The 23,237-nt window shown below is 35.2% G+C and overlaps 1 protein-coding gene across 2 annotated transcripts in view; it reads right to left on the reverse strand.

Moving 5' to 3' along the window:
- Positions 1–23,237, reverse strand: part of CWC27 (CWC27 spliceosome associated cyclophilin) — a 193,796-nt gene that overhangs the window by 93,989 nt on the left and 76,570 nt on the right. For both annotated transcript variants that reach the window (XM_004764556.3, XM_045075284.1), the window contains exon 11: positions 2,229–2,332. In XM_004764556.3, coding sequence (XP_004764613.1) covers positions 2,229–2,332 — 104 coding nt within the window. The remainder of the gene's footprint in view (positions 1–2,228; positions 2,333–23,237) is intronic.

Consider the following 23,237-nt stretch of genomic DNA (forward strand, 5'->3'; position numbering starts at 1 on the left):
TGGTGAAATTCTAATAAGGTCTGTAGTCAATAGTAATGTATCAACTTTAATTGCTTGGTTTTAATCATTGTATTATATTGATATAAGACCTTAACATTAAAGGTATATGGGAACTCTGTAACTTCTGTAGTTCCAAAATTATTTCAAAATAAAACAATAAAAAATAAATTAGTAAAATGCCCCACTTTTTGTGGAAGCTAATTTTTCGCTGACATGCAAATTTAAGGAAAATCCAGATATTTCTCAAAGATATAAGCAACATTAAATTCAGAAAAGTACTTACTAACTAATACAATTCTCTAACTATGGCATAAAAAAGATTTTAACATGGCTAATTTTCTCATAAATAGACTGACATAAGCTATAGAAGAATCTTCTGTTTTGTGTTAAGAAATCATTCTAAGATTCAAACCTTTCTTTAATTGCATTTAATATTTCAAAGGCAGATCAAGTTAAAATAGCACTGCTTGTATCTAATATAAGCCTTAACTGTAGAGCACTATTACAATAATTATCTATTTCCAATTCTCTCACTTCTACTAGATCATAAACTACAAAGGCAAGAACCATCCATCTCGTGCCAACTTCATCCCTCTGGCCCTGCATGGTTCTTGAGACATGGGCATAATAATACTTATTAGCTCAAAAATGAATTAAAAAGTTCAAGTAAAGGAATTACTTTGATATATTTAAAATGCTTTTAATTATTAGGAACAATACTCTGAGAAAAATACATCTCACCTTAAAAATAAAATAACCCTCACTGTACTTCTTTCAAATCTCGGTATTGTCAATATAGCTTGTTTCTCTTCTGGGTTATACTTTACCTACATGACCTAGTCATACATAAGTTTATCCTTTCTTTTAAATTCAGCTTATAATTTGTGTTATTATAGGTGAGTTAATGTTTTAGTAGTTTCATTCAAATATATTTCAGTGACTTTGACTTCGTTATTAAGTACCTGCCTTATTTACTCTAATAGTCAGTGGGGGATATGCTGCAAATAATATAAGCAATATGTCCTTTAGATAGTTATATGGTATTACTTTTGCTACTTAAAAAAAGTACTAATGCCTATGACTGTTCTTTATTAGAATATGAAATCTTTAAGGCTAGATGTGGCATCTTATTCTTTGATTTATCTCCAGTAACTGTGATAGAATCTGGTATATAAAAGTACTTTTTGGTATCCAAAAAGCATGAGAATACAGAAGACATATGCATAAAGCAGATTTGTTAAGCCAAATTTAGTACATATTATTAAAACTAAGAATAAAATTTCTGATCATGTTCACTGAATCTATAATGTAATTTATTACTGTGAAAAGAAAACAGAGGTTCTAATCTGTTAATTTGGAAATTGGCCATTACATGTTTTATAGCTGAAACAGTTTTAAAATAAGAATCATGAGTGAAGCAACTTTTAAAAAGCCCTTTTAGGAGCACCTGGGTGGCTCAGTGGTTTAAAGCCTCTGCCTTTGGCTCAGGTCATGATCCCAGGGTCCGGATCAAGTCCCACATCGGGTTCACTGCTTAGCAGGGAGGAGCCAGCTTTCTCCTTTCTCTCTGCCTGCCTCTCTGCCTACTTGGATCTCTTGTCTGTCAAATAAATAAATAAATAAAATCTTTAAAAAAAAGCCCTTTTAGGCTTCTTAAAAATCATAGTAAAACAAGGAACATATTGAACCTGTATAAACAGCAGGGTAATATTTTGGTTGTTTTGATCAGCTTTATTAGTATTTTAGATTTTCAGTGTCTTATAAACAAACAAATAAAAAACAAGACTTTATACTTCATACTACTTCAAAACAATGCACAAATGTTTATAGAAGTCCCAAACATAGGGCCTAAATGCTTTTCTTAATGTTTTAAAAGGTATACAATATAAAAAATGAACATTCCATTCTTGTGCCCTCCTAGATATGTGTTATGGTATTTAAGTTTTATCTGATGTCAAGTCTGTTAGTTTTCATTAAGCTTTTTAGAATAATAGTTATGATCATGTTTGCCTGAATTTACTTCTTAGACAAAAATCCTAACAAGAAATTTATTTTATTGGCTAACTACCCAAAGCAAGTATTAAAAAAAAATAAAATAAAAAGGAAAACTCAGGAAGGAAGGGGGAAGGAAAGAAGCGAAAGGGAAGGAAGAGGAGAAAAGGAAGAGCAGATGGAGGGAAGAAGGAAATGTACCAAGTGAAAATAAAAATCCCGATAAATATCCTTACCTTCACTTTTCTTTTCTGCTTGTTTTGCTGCATTTTCTACTTTTTTTTGTTTTGCTGCTAAGAGTTCCCGCTTTAACTGTCTTGCTTCTTTTCTGAGCTCGTCACTATAAAGCAAAAACAGTTATGTAAGTATATAATAGACTGAGAGAGAAAACTACTTAGCAAAAACAGGATTATAGGGGGCGTCTGGGTGGCTCAGTGGGTTAAGCCACTGCCTTCGGCTCAGGTCATGATCTCAGGGTCGTGGGATCGAGCCCGCATCGGGCTCTCTGCTTAGCAGGGAGCCTGCTTCCTCCTCTCTCTCTGTCTGCCTCTCTGCCTGCTTGTCATCTCTCTCTGTCAAATAAATAAATAAAATCTTAAAACAAAACAAAACAAAAAAACAACAAAAAAACCCCAGGATTATTGGTTTTCAGGTACACTAAATCTCTAAGAAAAACAAAATGAATAATGTAATATATTTTGTTCCTTACATGTCTATTGTGGTATGGAAACATAGCCAAAGGATGTTTCAAAAGCTGCATTTTTTCATAATAGCAATATAATATGAATTACCTATAAAATATACTCCCTTTCAGATATTTCAAACCGAATAGATAAGTGATAAATGACCCACTGTTCTCCTTATTCAGCTGTGAATTTCATATTCTAGTTCCAGTTTAATAAAGCATGGAGATCCTGAATCAAAGCAAAATTTTAAGAGAAATTCTACTTTTTAAACATGGATATACATAAAAAGATGTGTCTTTAAAACTTGATGAATTCCTGAACTGGCACCAGGAGCTACCATTTATTAAGTAATTACATGCTAGGAGCGGTGCTAAAATGCTTTAAACTGAAGTTGTAAAACTCAATTAATTCTGAGCCCATATAATACCACAGCTTGGCAAATAATTTCTTCTTCTGTGAAACCTAGCAGGCTGCAGTATTCTGATGAGTAATAAAATCATATATTAAAGGTAGACAGAGATGTAAATACCAACTTCACTACAAGTTGTTATGTGACTAGTTTCTACAAGCCAGTTTTGGGAAGATTCACATACATGTGCTTTGTACCCATGTCATGAACCCTTAGAGTCACTTGTGGCCAGTCAAAACTTTGCATTTCATATCTGTGAATGTCTGGTATCCACTATTTAAGTAAAAGCTAGAATGGATAACAGATACTCAAAGAACATTGTAAACCCGAGTAGGTAACAAGTCTGGAAAAGGTCTAAAAGAAACCCAAGCCAAGCTTTTGTGGAATCTTAAGTCTAAACAGTTCCATACTGATTCAACCTTTGTGCTTCTTCTTGATCCCCAAATCTTATACTTTTTTTCCCCTTTTAAAACACTGTCCTGTATCAGTTACCAAACTGATAGGTCTTACAGTGTGCACCACTCAGTTCTTTTTCCCTCTTTTCCACATCAAACACATATAGCTTATATTTTCTATCTGGTTGGCCTCCAGGATCCTGAATTCTGAAACTTCCCTTTCTGATCAAAACCTACGACCTTTTTAACTTTCCCAGTCTTTCATTCCTATTGAACCTGTGCTCACTTACGTTAAAATGAAAGCCAACATCTTCATAGTTCATCATCCAACGTGCCTATTCTTACCCACCTGGCTCTCTAACCATTTTCACTGATATCCTCACCAGCACCTTTAATTATCTTGACTTGTTTGTCCTTATGAATATATCATAATCATGTAGAAGAATTTGTTCACAACAAGCTCCAGGAGACAAACCTCCAGAGAATATTATTTTGTTGGATGTAAGATGTTGCCTGAGAATTTGCCCATGTAATGAGTTCCCCAGGTGATTCCAACATGCATTCAGGTTTGGGATCCAGTACATTAGGACCACCCTATAGCAATTATCCTTACAACTCCAAGCACTCCTACTTCACTGATCCTTTCATTCAGCCAACAAACATACTCAAATTTCCCTGGACTCTGCTCCAATCAAGTGATGATTATCTTCACCAGAGGACTCCTTCCCTGAAAGAACAGTTTATGTATAGAGTCTATTTTCTCAACCTTGAACCTCTTAATCTCTTGCAATCTACCCTTCTTATACTCTACTGAAACTGCTTCTGTATCAACCAAATTCAATGGTCTTTTCTCAGGCTTCCTTTTCCTCTTCGGCTTCTCTACCATTCAGTGATACTGTCTTAATTACTTGCTCTGTTCTCAGCCTGGAATTCTTGGCATTTTTCTCATTTCCATACCCTGTACACTGGCATTTTTATCTAATCTCATAACATCAAATATCACTTTTATATATGTAATTTCCAAATCTAGATGTTTCATCCTGATTTTTTGGTCCTGCATTTCTAACTATGCATTACAAATCTTTATGTACATTAGTGGTGTCTAACAGAAATATAAGGTAAGACATATATGCAATTTTAAGTTTCCTAGGAGCCACATTAAAAAATAATAAAAGAAAACAGGTTAATTTTAACAACTTATTTTAACTCAGTTAATTTAATTATGTCCAAAATATCATTATTTCAACATGCAACCAACATAAAAATATTAATACTATATTTTACACTTTTTTATATTAAATGTTCTAAATCTGGGACAGGCCATCTCAGTTTCAACTAGCCACATTTCAAGGGCCAGGATCTAGATGGACAGCAGAGGCTAGACACTGCCTAATTACAAACTGTGTTCAAACTTGAAGTCATCTCCTCCCTGCCCAAATCTGTTCCTTTTCCAGAAGTCTCTATTTGATTGTGGAACCATTTTCCTCCTAATGACCAGACTTTAAACTTCCTCTGGGACTGTTCCCCCACCCTTTCACTGAATCACTGTCAAAGTATGTCATTTTCCAATCTCTTTCATGTATAACTATTCCTCTTGATTCTCAACATCAGTGCTTAGTTTAGGCTCTCATTATGTATTCCTCCAATAAATGTAATTACTTCCTATTTCTTGAAGTTATATGAGCACAGGGAATAGCAACCACATCTTTGCTCTATCCACTAAACACCATTATCTTTTCTTTTATACTATTTAAAAAAATTTTTAATTTGGTAAGTAATTCAGAAATTTAGATGTTTTCTTTGAGGCAAAGCTTATTTTGAAAGTTTAATATGAAATACTGCATGATGGCTGAACAAACTAGTTATGAGAGTAATCTGAAGTACGTAAAATATGAGAGACGATGACAGTATATACTGTCACAGAGGCAGTAAAGCACAATAATCAAAAGGATTCTTTGAGTTCAGAAAGTCCTGATTTAAAGGCTAATTCTATCACTTAGTATCTGAGTGACCTAAGAAAAATTACTTAACTTCTCTGGGACTCAGTTTCTTCAACTATAAAATGGTTTAAGATATTTAAAATATTAGGCACTGAATACATGTTCAACAGATGGTAGCTATTATTATTTAGATCATGTTTAAAATAGCACTACAGTTAAGGATTCTTTGTAAATTAGGAACATTTCTTTATTATGTTATTTACTATAAATAAATGTTACCTTTACTACATATGGAGGTTAACTCTGTTCATAATTTTTATAAATGGCAAGGAACACATAATGCCAGCTTCTAAAGATCTGTGCTTAAATAGTCAGAGATTTGGATGTACTAATGAAGTAGCCATATAACTTACAAACTAAATAAGGATGAATAAAAACTCAAAAAAGACTAAGTAAGACAGAGAAGGGAAGGTCTATAAGATTATTAAAAATAGCTTCATTATACTGAATTTTCCAAATGATTCAGAATTTACAACATTGTCAAAATCCCCCATACTGAAACAACACTATTTGTTGGTACTTGTGGAATCCCTAACTCCTGGAATGAACTGCAAGTTTTAAAACTAATCCTTAGGTCACAGTCTAATTTTAGGGTTCCCAATCTTATATTCTCTGGAATATAGTCGTATCTACTGGCACTAGAATATATTTAAATCTATTAAAATGAGAGTAAAAATTGTAAGCCTGGAGTACATGTCACCTTATACTGCCAAATTAGGGGCTTGCTTTGGAGTCTATGATAAAAAGAAATGGCTTCTGGGGTGCCTGGGTGGCTCAGTCGATTAAGTGTCTCTTAATTTTGGCTCAGGTCAAGATCTTAGGGTACTGGGATTGAGCCCCATGTCAGGCTCTGTACTTAGTGGGAAGTCTGCTTGAAGATTCTTTCTCTTTCCCTCTCCCTCTGCTTCTCCCCACTCCTGTTCTCTCCCATTCTCAAAAAAAAAAAAAAAAAAAAAGAGAGAGAGAAAAGGAAAGAAAAGCCTTCTGTAAACTGATATCAACTCTGAGCTAATTAACTTTTTTCCCTAGTAAGTTTCTAATTTAAATTCATTTGATTTTTGATATGGTTTGTATGATATCACCATTATCCACCAGATTATTTCTACCTTGTAATATTTTTTAATCTGGTCCAATGGAAAAAAGAATTTCTTTAAAAAAAAATCAGCCCAATAAAATATCAGCAGCCTAGAAATTATAGTAACTTTTATATATTTAGTAACAGCAAAGACATTACTAATTTATTCAATAATTTCTGGAGCATCTAATATTTGTACAGTACCATTCTGAGTGATGGCACAGAAATCAAGGTGAAGAAGGAGGGAAAGTAACCTAACCTAGCTAGATTCTTTAAATCAGTCACCTCCTTTACCACTTAGTCTTCTCACTAACCTGTGGTATAGGCATTTTACAGATAAGAAGTCCAAGGTTTGTGGAGATTAAGTACTTAGCCTGAAGTCACATAATTGATCAGTAGCTGATAGAGGTCCAAATTAAAAATGGGAGTGTCTATATTCTTTACATTGTGGTACACTAATACCTTGAGAAAATCTCCAAGAAGCCTAAATTCCAGGGAGGGACATAAATCTTGTACACAAATAAATAATAACAGTACATAATAAAAAGTGGTGAATTGCCATGATAAAGAAGTGCCTGAAGCATTTTCCAATTCAGAGAAGGAAAGATTATAGTAGGCTAAATAAGGGATGGCTTCACAGAGGAGGCATCCGACCTGCACCCTGAGAGATGAATAGGAATTAGCCACCCATGTGGAGATACAGTGAAGACTCACCTAGGCATTGTGTTTAAATCAAGACAGGGAGGCAGCAAAACACAGGGTAGGTGTTAAAACATTATGCTATAGTATAAATATTTGTAGGGTTAGGGCTAGTAACAAAAGATAGAGCTAGGAAGAGAATCTAGGACAGAGTCTAAATGCCAAGCATTTATGGGTGACCAGGTGGGAATATTTTCCTCCAATTTTTCTACAGCTTTGAGCTTTCAATTTTTTAAATATTCAATTTCTGACCTGCTCTTACTGCTTCATTTTACCTACTATCCACCTACTTTAATACTTTGCTAGTAACCCATACATTCTTTAAATTGCTGTCTTAGAAGAAGTAACTTATGACCTCCTAATAACAACTTTCAATAGCTTCCCTTTCAATGGTTAACTTGGACTTTCATTAGAATCTTTCTTGACCACCTTACCTATGACCTTTTGCAATCTCAGACATAGTGTCATACCAGATCTTCTACATTTCTAGTATTCTGTCTCTGTTTCCACTGGGTTTTACTCTTAGACCCCTGCTCCTCAAATTTAGGGAATTCTCAGTAGCCTAGTCAACCCTCTCTCTTTCTATTTAGATTTCATGCACAGTTGGGACTTAGTTCCATCTATCCTAATGCATTCAATGTACAAAATCAAAATTATTAGCCTGATGCTCTTTATGTATTTCAGCTTCAGTACACACATCCCTTTGTTCGTACTATTTCCATTTTAACTAAAATGGTCTTTCCTCCCTATTTCTGTTTACTAAAATTTCCCTCAGCTTTCAGTACATCATGGAGAATGTGGCACCTGAGTACAGTGTTGGGGCAAGGTTGCCAAGCTCATTGAGCCTTAGTTTTCTCATCTATAAACTGTAGCTGTATTCAGCATATGTGTTATAACGAGGCTGATGCAAAGATTAAGATTAAGTCAGAGTAACAGCACTATCTGTTGCTTAGAAGGCAGGGTTTTTTAATGACAAATGTACTACAATAGATTCATGACTGTTAAATTACATAAACAATTTAAATAATTAAAATTTTATTTTTTGCTGTCCACATTCTTTTTTAAAATTTTTATTTATTTTTTAAAATTTCTTTTCAGTGTTCCAGAATCGATTGTTTATGCAGCATACTCAGTGCTCCATGCAATAATTAAAACTAAATGAAATTTAAACATTTTAGTAAAAATTGATGGTAGAATGATACTAAGTACTATGCTATTAAATGCATCTACTCTAATGCCATTGATGGGTTTTTTTTCCTTTTTAAATCTAATGTCCATTTCAAAGATTAAACAAAACATTTTGGTAAAAACAGAGACATGTTTATCAGAAGGCCTAGACCCAACATCATGATATGACAACAAGCAATTAATCCTACTTCTTTGCCTCAGTTTCATCATCATCCAAGTACATTCTGAGAAAAGTGTAAAAGTGATTATACTCTACAGATCATTCTGTTTCAACTTCTTTGTATTAAGGATCTTAAAACCCAGTACTGCAGGAAATGGTGAGATGCCAAATATGGTCATTTCATCTTAGATACAAGAAGGTGAAATGTGAAGACAGTAAGAGATTTTTATCAATATTGCCCAAGTCAGTATGGAATTGTAAACATGATAGAGGCTCCTGATTCTTTATATGGCTTCTCATTTAGTTTGCTAACTATTCACTGAGTGAACAGTACATGTTGACTTAATACCTGATTTTTAAGCTGAACTTTTTTTAAAGAACAGAAGACACTATGAATAAGTAACTACACAGGAAAGTTTTTATAATTATGGTGTGTGTACATTTTTATCAGGCTATTATTTTATAGTAGCAGTTAAAAACCTTGCCGTGTTTTAAATTGTGCAGCTTTTCAACTTGAGACTGAGGATTTAAAATGGCAACCGTTATTTTGCATAATTTTCAGTCAGTTTTTATTTTTTTCCAGATGCTTAAAAAAATTTTTTATTTATTTGAAAGAGAGAGCATGAGTGGGGGGAGGGGCACAGAGAGAGGGAGAGAGAATCTCAAGCAGACTCCCTGCTGCTTGTGGAGCCTGACATGCTGGTGGGTCTCATAATCCTGAGATCATGACCTGAGCCAAAACCAAAGATCAGATGCTCAATTGAGCCACCCAGGCACCCTCCCAAATGTTTTTCTCATATTCTTGTTTCCAGAAATGTGCCTTAGGAAAATTCTAAGTTATATCTCTTCTTTTTTCTTATGGCATGAGAAATATCTTAATGTTAGGGTAATGAACTCAAACACTGATGTTTTCTAACATTCACTTAAAAAAAAAAAAACAAAAAAAAAGACCTGACTGGTTGACATTCTTTCTTTTTTTTTTTATTGTTAAAGATGTTATTTCCTTGGGGCGCCTGGGTGGCTCAGTGGGTTAAAGCCTCTGCTTTCAGCTCGGGTCATGATCCCAGGGTCCTGGGATCCAGCCCCGCATTGGGCTCTCTGCTCAGCAGGGAACCTGCTTCCTCCTCCCCTCTCTCTCTGCCTGCCTCTCTGCCTACTTATAATCTCTGTCTGTCAAATAAATAAATAAAATCTTTAAAAAAAAAAAAAAGATGTTATTTCCTTATTTGAGAGAGAGAAAGAGAGAGCACAGAGCTCCTTGCTGAGCAGAGAGCCCTATGTGGGGCTCAATCCCAGGACCCTGAGATCATGACCTGAGCTGAAGGCAGAGGCTTAACCCACTGAGCCACTCAGAAGCACTGCATTTGACTTTTGAAAAGAATTTTATTCTATGAAAATGAAGTGGACAATAAATGAATTTGTTTAGAGACCTTATTAAACAAGCTGACAGCTAAACATATGTCCATTACAGATCACTGTTTCTGGGACCAAAGATGTGGAACTTGCAGTTAGCTTAAGCCTGCTATTTCCCAACATCTGATAAGAATTCATAACACAGGGAAATGACTGCAAAGCAAACAGTACACCCTTCATGGTTTTCAGTCTGCTGCTTTAATCACAAAGATACTGACTCTGTTTATAATGAAACAACAGCTTGGCTGTTGATGAAATCATAAAATAGCCATAATAATAGCCTATCAGAAGCATTAAAACTATAGATACATAGCACAATTTTTAGGCTTATGGTATCATCAGCTGAAGCAGGGAATGGAGGTTTAGCATGGATCAAAAGGTATCATAATATGTTGTAGTTTATACATGAATTGTGAAAATATATACATATATCCAGGAAATACCTAACCAAATTAAGTCAGGGAAACCCACTGTACATTTAAAGCTCTCCTTTACCTATTACTGACAGTCTGGCCTTAGACAACTAGATTAAATCTAAGTCTCAGTTTCTACATTTTGAGATGTGAAAAATACTAAGGTTGTAAGAAATGAATACCATTCCATGGATACTGCTTAGCATACTTTACGTGAGGCTCAGAATATGTTTGTAACATCAGTTTGCTTCTATTACCATTAGTTTTCTCACCCCTATCACAAACACTTTCTGTTCTTACTATTTACAGAATCAATTACTAACCACCTGAGATGTCAGGCTAACTCAAAAGATTACAATGGCAAATTCTTTCATTTTTCTCATGAATGTATAGATTTCAAAAGCTTACTGATAAATTTTTGTATTTAATGCGTGCTTGGATTAAACACCACATGTTATGAAAATGAAAAATGCAACAGTTTAAAAAAACTAAAAATTACAAAATTCCCAATTCCTAATTCTAGTCTCTAAACACTTGGAACTGAACTGGTTATTTTCTTTCATTATAATCTAGCCAATAAAGAATAAACAAGTCAAAAAAGAAAAGTACATATACTTACAAATTATATGAGCAAGGCTAAAGGAAAACCTACATTATTTTTAGTCTACATGATCTTAGAAAGCATTTATCAAAAGATAAAGTTTAATATGAGAGATAATGCTCTACATGTCCTTCATAATCATTACACCAATATACAGGAATAGAAAGACTGTAATTTGGAATGAAGGAGGAGCCTAAATGCAACTGCATGTAGCCTTTAGACTTAAAATTTTACTCATTTCATATGAAACATCACCTTTCTTTCTTTCTTTCTTTCTTAAAGAATTTATTTATTTGACAGAGAATGAGAGGAGGAGAGAGAGCACAAGCAGGGGGAGCAGCAGAAGGAGAGGGGAGAGCAGGCTCCCTGCTGTGGGACTCAATCCCAGGACCCTGAGATCATTACCTGAGCCAAAGGCAGAGGCTTAACCCACTGAGCCACCCAGGTGCCCCATCACATTTATTTCTAAATAAAAAGTTTAGACATCCAATGTAGATTGCCATTAGTCTTATAAGATCTCTTCCAAATATTAGAAAGTTTTATTCTTTTCCAAAACAGACTAAACAGTGAATCCTGCACAAAATCATAAAATGTCCATAACAGTAGGTAATATTGCTATTCTGTCTAAATACCAAGTAAGAAGTGCAGAATCAAACATGTTATTTTATGGCAAGATCTTGGCTTAGCTAACATTTCACATAAGTGGGGTAAATTTGTTGTGGCAGAAATTCGGTCTTAAGCCATATGTCTATTCCACAACCCAACTTTACAAATGATATTAACTCAATAGGAAAAACATGAGATTTCCATTTCTAGTAAGGTAACATAGGAGGAAACCTGAAAATTCTCTTGCAATTAAATACCTAGGAGAGCTGAATAAAGTACATTTTTAAAAAATATAATAAATGTCTAACTTAGCTCTTTAAATCCATAGCTCAGCTTGCTAAAAAGCAAGGGATTGAAGAGGACTAAGAACCAGAGCAAGAAGCATTGCACTGTTACTGGGACACTCTAAGTTAAGTGGTCTCACTAACCTAGGATTGTGGGTTTTAACATGGGGTTTTAGTCATAAGGATCAAAGTAGTACTTCTACACATAAATCTAAAGATTCTCTACTCATAGGGAAGTTGAGAATAAACACTCTACTAAAAAAAAAGACTAAGAAGATGATTGTCTCAGGTCCATGAAGGCTCTCAAGCTAATGAATATTCTTAGGATATCTAAGGAGTATTTTTAATTAAACCACCAGTAATCTATTATACTCTATTGTGCCTTTGTTGAAACAAAAGGCAAATTCTCTCTGAAGGAAGAAATCTACAGTCTGATTTCAAAGGACTCTGAAGAGTTCTTTTTTAAAAAGGGGGGGGGGGTTCCCTATTAAAGATTTCATAATATACAAGGAAACAAAGCATTGTGAGAATCAGAGGAATAACAAGTAATAATAGAACCTGACCTCAAAACTTTAGACTGCAAAAATAAAACAAGTATATTTATTATATGGAGATACTAAAAAATAGAATACAAAATCTATGTCAATAATTGAAGAATCAAAACAACTTTCAAAAGGGATAAATTGAACAGCTAAACTCCATGAACTACTGGATAGCTGAAAAAAAAAGATTGAGTGAATTAGATATATCTGAAAACACACATAACACAGGATGCAAAACAGAGGAAAAAGAATCAACAACTATAGGTTAAAAGAAATGGAAGACAGAGTGAAAAAGTCCATTACAAGTAGAACTGCAGAAAGAGAAAACAGAAACGGTAATTGAGACAATAATGTCTGGAAATTTTCCAAAACTGATGAAAAGTATGTCTTTAGATTCAGGAAACTCAATGAATTCAAGCAAGATAAATAAAAAGAAAATCTAAATGCAGACATATCATAGTCAAAATGCAGAACACCATAAACTGATCTTAAAACAATCAGCAAAGGGACACCTGGGTGGCTCAGTCAGTTAAGCATCCCACTCTTGGTTTTAGCTCAGGTCATGATCTCATGGGCCACTGGAAACTAGTCCTGCACTTGGCAGGAAGTCTGCTGGGAGATTCTCTCCCTCTGCCTCCCCTTGCCCCCCACCCCCGCCGTCCTGCATGTTCTCTCTCTCCCTCAAATAAAGTAAATGGATAAATCTTAAAAAAAGAAAAAAAGAAAGGATAAATTACTTAAAATTAAATTCACCTTTTTTCTTTGACAGAGCAAGTAGCTGGACATATTGTGAGAATAAAGTAGTCATGGACTTACACAACATAAAATGATGTCTTTCATTATTGTCACTAAAGTAAAGAACAAATAATGGCTGAATGTGTAAACAAAAATGATTATGGATTAGTTCTAACTAGCTTAACTATTTCAAGAATGCAAAATAGCAGGTCAAAGTTAAGCTTGGGATATATTTCTACTAACGTACTATAGAGTAGGTTCTTACCCATTTCTGGCCTGTAATGCTGCCTTGAATATAACCAAAAGACAAACCAACTACAGGTGTAGGATGAATGGGTGGGTCCAGGTAGTGGAAAGAGTACTAACGGCAGCAAGAATATAAAAGACTGAAGGGGATTTAGCTGACAGCACAATCTGAGTCAACACCATGATGTGACTGCCCAAAAGAATATGTATGATCACAGGTCTCATTAAAAGAAGTACAGGTTTCCCAATATGCATGTTACATCTTTTGCAGTTGTCCCACAGTCCCTAGATATTCTATTTTTTTTAGTCTTTGTTCCCCTAGCTTTTGGGTTTTCAAAGATTCTATTGATACATATCCGCTAGCTCAGAGATTCTTTCCTCTGTGTCCAGTCTACTCATAAGTCCATTCAAAGGCAGTCTTCACTTCTCTTACAGTGTTTTTGATCTGTAGGATTTCTTTTCAGTTCCTTCTCATCTTTCTTCATCATTTTGGTCTTCATCTCTTTGCTTACATTGCTTGTCTGTTCTTTCATGTGGTCTATTTCATCCGGTAGAGTTCTCAGCATATTAATGATGGTTGTTTCAAATTCCCAGTCTGATAACTCCAATATCCTTGCCATATCTGGCACTGATGCTTGCTCTGTCTTTTCAAATTGTGTCTTTTGCCTCTTGGTATGCCTTGCAATTTTTTCCTGGTAGCCATTCATGATGTCCTAGGTCAAAGGAACTGATGTAAATAGGCCTTTAGTAATGTGGTGGTGAGGAGTGGGAGGAAATGCCCTATAGTCCTATGATTAGGTATTAGTCTTTTAGTGATACTGTGCCTCTGGTCTATGACTTCACAAGTGTTTCTCTGGTTTATTTTTTTGTTTTTTTGTTTTGTTTTGTTTTTTGTCTCCCCCTTAGGTGGGGCAGGATGGCTACATGGACTGGAGTTTATATTTTCCTTCTCTGACATGAAAGGCTAGAGGGAACTGGAGTTGGATGTTTCACTTCTCCCATAAGGAGGGCTAGAGCTAGAGGAAGTTGGCTATTTCCCTTCCCCCAGGTAAATTGGGCTCTGATAATTGCCCAGCAGGTCAGGCTCTGGTTAACTAGTTTTCCCTAAAAGCTAATAAGAAGAAGACTATGTTCCATTATATTTCAAAATGGTTCCTTTACCCTTCCTCTGGAGGACGCCCTAGGCGATTTTTCTGTTATATTTACTCTAAGAATCTAGTTGAACACTCAGAGGTAAATCTCACAATGTTAAGGGGAGGCCTCCCTATGACTGTGCCACCCTGGATTTTTTAACTCTCAGATTTGTCCACACAGAGCCTCCAGCAATTCATCAACCATAGTTCAGGTTTCTCATCCCAGCACTGTTCTCATGGCAGTTTCTCTTTGTGCTCAGGTGAGATGCAACTCCCTGTGGTCACCTGTCTGTCTTTCCAATACTGGAGGCAGAAGTTTGCCCTCTTTCCTCACATCTGGTGGTGATCCAAGAAGAGGACAGAAGCAAAGTTAAATAATTTCATTCAAAAAGAATATATTTTTATTCTACTTGAATTTAACATGAAAATATTAAGTGGAAGACTAAAAAATTTTCTAAATTTTATATAAATGTTTCTTTGTGTCAAGATATTTCCTAAGAAATTCTTCCATTTTATGAAAAAAATGTTATAAAAATATTAAGAGATTGGGTTTTTTGTTTTTTGTTTTTTTTTTTCCCAAATGACATTTTAGGCTGTACTGATTCACTTCCTGGCCTAAAGGTTGAAGAAATTACTATAGTTAATATTTTTTCCATTTTCCAGTTTGGGTTAATTATATTATTGTTTTTACATAGTCAGTGTTCATAGCATTTATATGTAGGATTTTCAGTTATATCATCTTACTTTTTAAAGATTTTATTTATTTATTTATTTGTTTGTTTATTTGACTGAGAGAGAGAGAGAGAGAGAGAGATCACAAGTAGGCAGAGAGGCAGACAGAGAGAGGGAGAAGCATGCTCCCTGCTGAGTAGAGAGCCCGATGCAGGGCTCGATCCCAGGACCCTGAGATCATGACCCGAGCTGAAGGCAGAGGCCTTAACCCACTGAGCCACCCAGGTGCCCCATATATGGTCTTACTTTTATATTTAAATGGATTTATTACTCACCACCATTTCTTTTTCCCTCAGTCCTGAGTTTAAGAGATGTCTAGAATAATATTCACTTTCTGTTAATAATAGTTATTTCTGGATATAGGTGTATTGTTGTTTTGGGTTTCCTGTTTTCTTCTTGCTCTGACATACTCCCTTTATTTTTTATGAGTAAGCAACAGTTTTACAAAAAACTAAAGTAATTTAGAAAAAAAAATAATGGACTACATTTATCACAGTATCTAACATTGTAATTCAATATGTAGTCTAGGCTAAACAAATAGAGGCATAAACTGAGGGAGAAATGGTATCATAATACTAAACCCTGGGAACCAGCAGAGAGACATGTGGAGGCTAGGCAAGAGAACTTTTACAGGAAGATATTTGAAACATAACACAGAAAATAAAAACTGCAACAGATAATATAAAGTATACCAAAAAATGGTGATGCAATTTTTGTGAAGGTCATACTTATTGACAAATAAGCATTATGTAAATTATTTATTAAAGATTTCCTATTTCCCACAGTACTCTTGCTTTACTAAATTTACATCAAAACAGCTTCAATATTATGTAAAAGTATGAAAATGTGAACAAATGATTTTAAATAGAGTACATGGTATGGATTAAATAAGGAAAGAGAAGGAGAAAATTTTCTGGTATTCAGCTAGACTTTGATCAGCATGAATTAGAATTACACAAATTGGCTTCTAGAGGATCATGAAGTTTTATACAGTTTTCTTTCACAAATGGAGTTGCATGTGGGTGGTCCTCTTAGTCACTGAAACCTTTCCTATTTTAAGCTTAAGGACTGTTGGCCTTGCCTTCTTTATCTAATGCATGTAGAGACACTGAGGTCCCTCTTTCACCTGCATGCCCCTTTTATGTGGCTCCTGGACCAGTGTGATGAGGACAAAAAGTACATCATAAGCTTCTATTCTGCTCAAGAATGGATCACACTATTGTAGGTCTATAAAATCAAGTCGAATGCAAGTGTAGCCTTTCTGATAGTAACTAAAAGATGGTGGTGGTGATGATGATGATGATATCATATCTTATTTTCCTAATTTTAATTTCAGATTCTCTTCTCACTAGGTGGGTGGGAGTTCCCAAGTTCCCCAAGAAGTACTTTGCTTGCTCTTTCAAGACAGAGGAGCCATTAGATAAATGGTGAGCTTACTTACCTGACTTGAAGATTACCCTTCTTAACTGCCTAGTCTAATGAGCAAGCTTAGATTCTTTGGGTACAGATGCCTTCCCAAATCAAGTTCACTGCATCTTTTTGACCATGGGACTCTGATTTGGCTTGCCTTCAAGTCAGTCTCTAACTAGAGTCAGGGTAACTTTTTCAAGCTCAAATTTGATCTCATAGCTTCTTTGCTATGGCACCCCTTGATGCTTAAAATCCATACTTATTAACTTTACTACAAGGTTCTTCACGGTCTCAGCTATGCTTTATTCTCTATCTCTGTCTCTGGTGTCTCATCCTTTGCATGCATTCCACACATTCTAAAACCCTATTAGTTCTTAGAATGTATCATAATCTTTGACACCTACTCCTCATGGCCTACCACACTCCTCTCTTCTACTTCCTTTTTATATAGAACTCACATTTACCTTTCAGATCTCAGCTTCTATTCCACTTTCTCTGCAGAGACTTCTGAACTCTGATATTGGTACACAAGTTCCCTAATGTTTATCCTTACTGTTACACTTGGAATACGATATTTTAACTGCCTGTTACTTCTTTGTAAGATCTACTAGCCCAATAAAACCAAGTCATTTTACTTTTATAACCCAAATAACTAGCACAGAATCTGACACACAAGCAGTATTCAGCACTCAGTAAATATGTCAAATACTACACTAACACTAAAAAAAAAAAAAATTCATTTCTCTTAAGCACTGGCAAAATGTATCAATGGTAAGTGTGTGAACACTTTAATTCAGCAATTCTAGGCATGCATTGTAAGGTGCCAAAGTGTTAAAACACCTGGACAGGTGCGAAACAGTGCTGACTGTTCATTATAACACTCTTTATAATGCAAAATGTCTACTGAAAATAATCAGACTATATAATACAAATTATATAATAAAGACAAAGTATTATTTAATTCATATAGAATTGTGTGTTTATGAATGTGTGCATGCCTACAAACAAAAACAAAAATAGGGGCACCTGGCTGACTCAGTCAGAAGAGCCATGTGACTCTTGATCTCAGGGTTATGAGTTTGAGTCCCACAATGGGTGCAGAGTTAAATAAATAAATAAACTAAAAAAAAAAAAGAAAGAAAGAAAAAGATTTGAAAGGATGCTTACCAAAATGAAAACAATGATTAGCTTTGTAGAGTACAATACTATGTGACAATGATTTTATAAACTCTGAATTCTGATTATAAAGATTAACCTATTTCTGTTCAGAAAAAGAAAAGTCTCTTTTCTTAGGGGGAATATTTCAAATGATTTCATCTGAATATTAACGGTAGATATTATGATCCATTGTTCCTTCTGTACTCTTCTTTAAAAAAAGTATAAAACTAAGAAGTTAAACTTAATCAAAAATACTCTGACAGCCGGAACACTTAACGTATTTTACTGATTTTTGATTTCCACAATGGTTTCACTGCATAATCTTAGATATTTTAGAGTATTTTAGTAGCATATATAAAGTCAAACACGGGAAATACCTGAATGCATACATGTTTAGATTTATCTTTTTGCAAGACAAATGAAATTTAACATACGGAATACTCCAATTTGTACTCATAAGTCTATTACTATAATGACAGTACTGAATCTTTAAGCAAATGTTCCTTAAAATCTCCACTGTGATTTAATTATGCAAGGATAAATCAACTTGCTTTATGAATGTGATGAAACTACAAGCTCGGGTCATTAAAAAAACATTTTGCTCAAATTTGATCACACCTCTTACAACTCAACATTTGGAGCCCACCTGATATATGCTTCTGTTCTATGGCTCTGAGCCACTAAGAATTTTTTGGAGAAGGAATGTAAACTTTTTGTATTTAAAAAAAATTTTTTTTTCTTTTCTTTTCTATCCTAAGGGTCATAGGGGCAAGCGATTGGGGAAGAAATTAGGAAACATGACAGGGTAGAAGAGGAAAGGTTTTACAGTTTTCAGCAGTAAACAAAAATGATTCAAATTGAGAGAGAGGAAAAAAATAACTAATTTTCTTTCCTTTCTAACTCCATAAACCACACAGTGCAATATAAGTATTGTGGATACAAAAGGCACTAAGCCACAGCAGGGGCCATCGGCTTATGCTTCCTTACTTTTTAAAAAACTTTCACCGGCATTGTGGCTAAAGATGTATTCTAAATTAAGCTACACATTTTCTACTTCTAGAACTCCATCTGGCATTTAGCTGAAAACAAGTTGCATCCTCAGAGGCATTAGTGATGGGATGCAAAAACAGACCCATCCCTAGGGTACTGCTGCGGAAAAGGCCAGTTTTTCTTTTTTGTAAGTTTGTGTAGGATTTAACTTTTCTGTGGGTTTCCTACTCTGTTACCACCTGGCAGATAAACAGGACCAAAAATTTTGCCTGAACTGTGCTAGACCAGCCCTTCAAGAAAATAAGGACAAGATATGGGCCAGGAAAAGCACTTTGGAAACTACTTGCACCTAATAAAAACACATTTTTAACTTAGCTAATGTGAAATTCAAACTAGTTCAATCCAAATGGAAAAGATGTTTTATTTATTTTTATGTGGGTTCTTAATTTAGGCTTGATGCATGCTTCATGAATAAAAGCTACCATTTTATAGAATAAGATGCACATATGACTGTAGATCCCTTTGCTTTTCATTAAACTAATTTGAGATATGGGGTAAGATTCATTATTTGTCCTTTATTTTGTCAATAAGCTAAAATTTTCCTTTATTTTTTATTAAAAAGTTATAACCAACAAAGTAATATAATTAGAATTTCACATGGTTACTTTTATCTTTTTTCTCGAATCCCCAAATTTTCTAAGTACTGTGACTATTTAATAAAATAAGCACATCCATGCCTACTATCTCATTTAATCCCTAGCCAATTGAGCAACTCCAACTAAGGCCCCAGATACAGTAGAGCAAAATGAACTACCCTCTTTGTACCCTATCTGAATTCCTGATCCATACAACTATGTTTCTTGTTTTAGTGACTAAGTTTTTTAAAATTTAAATTCAATTAATCAACATACAATACATCATTAGTTTTTGATGTACTGTTCAGTGACTCATCAGTTGTGTGTAACACCCAGTACTCATCACATCACATGCCCACCTTAATGCCCATCACCCGGCCACCCCATCCCCCCACCCACCTCCCTTTCCACAACCCTCAGTTTGTTTCCGTGAGTCAAGAGTCTTGCATAGTATGGATAAAGAAGATGTGGTATGTATTCACAATGGAATACTATGCAGCCTCAAGAAACCCCCAAATCTTGCCATTTGCAATGACATGGATGGAACTAGAGGGTATTATGCTAAGCAAAATAAGTCAATCAGAGAAAGACAATTATCATATGATCTCTCTGATATGAGGAATTTGAGAGGTAGGGCAGGGGTTCGTGGGGGCAAGGGAAGGAATAATGAAACAAGATGGGACAGGGAGGGAGACAAACCCTGAGACTCTTAACCTCAGGAAACAAACTGGCTAGGAAAGGGAGTGGGGAGGAATAGGGTGGCTGGGTCATGGACATTGGGGAGGGTTGTGCTATGGTGAGTGCTGTAAATTGTGTAAGACTGATGACTCACACACCTGTACCTCTGAAACAAATAATACATTATATGTTCATTTTTTAAAAAGTCTCTGGTTTGTCTCCCTCTGATTTCTTCCCATTCCGTTTTCTCTTTTTTTCCCTATGATCCTCTGCACTATTCCTTATATTCCACAGATGAGTGAAACCATATGATAATTGTCTTTCTCTGACTCACTTATTTCACTTAGCATAATACCCTCCAGTTCTGTCTATGTCAATGTAAATTTATCCTTACTGATGGCTGAGTAATATCCCATTGGTAACTCAGTTTTGGAATGGTTTTATACAGCAACAGATAATTAAAACAGGACTACACTATGATACGTATATAACCAGCTTGCCAAAAGCTGCTAACAGGTCCTCTGTGGGACCCAACAGTGGGACCCTGTCAGTGGTTCCACTTTTTTGGCTTTGTATTGCTAGATTTCTTCCTTTCTTTCTTTCTTTCTAGAACTTATTTATTTATTTGACAGAGAGAGATCACAAGTAGGCAGAGAGGCAGGCAGAGAGAGAGAGAGAGGAGGAAGCAGGCTCCCCGCCGAGCAGAGAGCCCGATGCGGGGCTCGATCCCAGGACCCTGAGACCATGACCCAAGTCGAAGACAGAGGCTTAACCCACTGAACCACCCAGGCACCCCTGTATTGCTAGATTTCTTAAACCTGATAGCTATCAGATGAATTCCTGACTGAGAGTCTCCCGCCTACACACAGGCATTTGTTTTTGTCTGTCTTTTTCTGAACAGTGGTAGAGCACTAGTCAGTGAGTAAATGTGGTGAAAAAGGAAGTCTAGTCTTTATTAGGCCATGATGAATGAACTGAATACTAGAATTTAAACTGGCAAGAAATGGTGCTGCTTAGACTTTATTCTTTAGAACAGTATATTGCCCAGATGTTAACCTGCTCAAATATTAAATCAAGCAAGAACTTAAAACGTCTCTAATCTGGTACCTTGTCAGAGAGAATGGAATGAAAAATGCATCATCAATGGACACTTGTCCTTTGGCTATGAAAATATTGCTATTCTTTACAGGCTTTTACACATTCATAGATTTTTATCCACATACTTCTATTTTCAACCTAGGCTAGTTACATTAGCTAGCAACATCTGATCCATCACAAAGTGTTATTGTATAGAGACCATTACAGAAATATAATTTAATTCAGATCTGATTTTCAGAATTATAAGCAAATAGTATTATTTGCTTTTATATTATTATTGCTATTATACAGAAAGGCTGTGAAAAGACAACTAAGAATAAGTCAGTTTCTACTGCTTCCAAAGATTCTTGCAAATGCTTATCTTTAACTGAAACAATTTCTATTCCTTAAGACTACCAATGACTTAAAACTATCTTCTTTTCCTCTGATGTACATGATATCCTGAATGATCCAAGTCCCTAAGTCTTTGAGGAATTACTATTGCAACTAGAGCAATAAGAGAACCTCACAAATTTCTTACACCAAATGTCACCATGAAAAATAAAGATAAAACCTTACTGAAAAACTTAACTATTAGAAGTTCAGACTGAAATGTAATAACCTTTCACATATAGAGTAAATTTCTGTAAGACAAATATGAAAGTAGCATAACTCTCAAAATATAAATACAGGAAATGTTTTGAGAAAATTTTAAAAGCTAACTCAGTTTTAAAGTATATATATATATAATTATATATATATAAATAAAAATAAATATATAAATATATATATATAAATATGAAAATATAAATATAAATATAAAATTATAGGGGTGCCTGGGTGGCTCAGTGGCTTGAGCCTCTGCCTTCGGCTCAGGTCATAATCTCAGGGTCCTGGGATTGGGCCCCGCGTCAGGCTCTGCACAGTGGGGAGCCTGCTTCCCCACTCTCTCTCTGCCTCTCTGCCTACTTGTGATCTCTGCTGAATAAAGAAAGAAAAATCTTTAAAAAAAGTATATGCTTTATAGTATTTCTTCTAATAAGGAAAACTATTTGCATATACTTTTCAAAAGATACTCTACAGAAGTTTTAATTAAAACATAAAGATATTTGGGCACCTGGGTGGCTCAGTCAGTTATGTGTCTGCCTTGGCTTAGGTCATGATCCCAGGATCCTAGGATTGAGCCTCGCATAGGGTTCCTTGTTCAGTAGAGAGCCTGCTTCTCCCTCTCCCTCTGCCTACAGCTCCCCCTGCTTGTGCTCTTTCTCTCTCTCTCTCTCTCTCTCTCTCTCTCTGTGTCAAAATAAGTAAAATCTTTTAAAAAATAAAAATAAATATATTAACATTTTAAAAACTTAAACAATAAGAACAAATCATTTGTGTTCCCATAAATACAGACATTAAGTGGTGAGCGCTGGTGATGTAACTGGCCCATCAAAGGACCTTTTTTGCTTTTATAAGAGATAGTAAAGTATCTGCTTAAAAAAAAAAAATCCTTAACATTGGAGATTGAAATCATCTAAAAAAATCACAAAATATGGGGTGCCTGCGTGGCTCAGTTGTTAAACATCTGCCTTTGGCTCAGGTCATGATCCCAGGGTCCTGGGATCGAGCCCTGCATCAGGCTCCCTGCTTCTCCCTCTCCCACTCCCCCTGCTTGTATTCCCTCTCTCACTGTCTCTGTCTCTGTCAAATAAATAAATAAAATCTTTTTTAAAAACCCCACAAAATATGCATCCAAAAGAATAATCTCTAAACTCTTCGACTAAAAACGATGTCAGTCTTATAATTCCCCCTAATCCAAGTTTCCTCCTGCTAGTTGAATCTACATTTAACCTGTTCATCTTATGGCTTTCTTACAAACATCCACTTTTTTTCTTTGCTTATCCATTGGAAGCCTAAAACAGGAGTGCATTAAATCGGGAAAGAATTGTCTCCAATAAAAGTGAGGATAAGAAGAATATGTCTAAATAAAAAAGG

The sequence above is a fragment of the Mustela putorius genome, unplaced genomic scaffold (assembly GCF_011764305.1).
Source record: "Mustela putorius furo isolate JIRA1106 unplaced genomic scaffold, ASM1176430v1.1 tig00000145_pilon_pilon_pilon, whole genome shotgun sequence".
NCBI classification, from domain to species: Eukaryota; Metazoa; Chordata; class Mammalia; order Carnivora; family Mustelidae; genus Mustela; species Mustela putorius.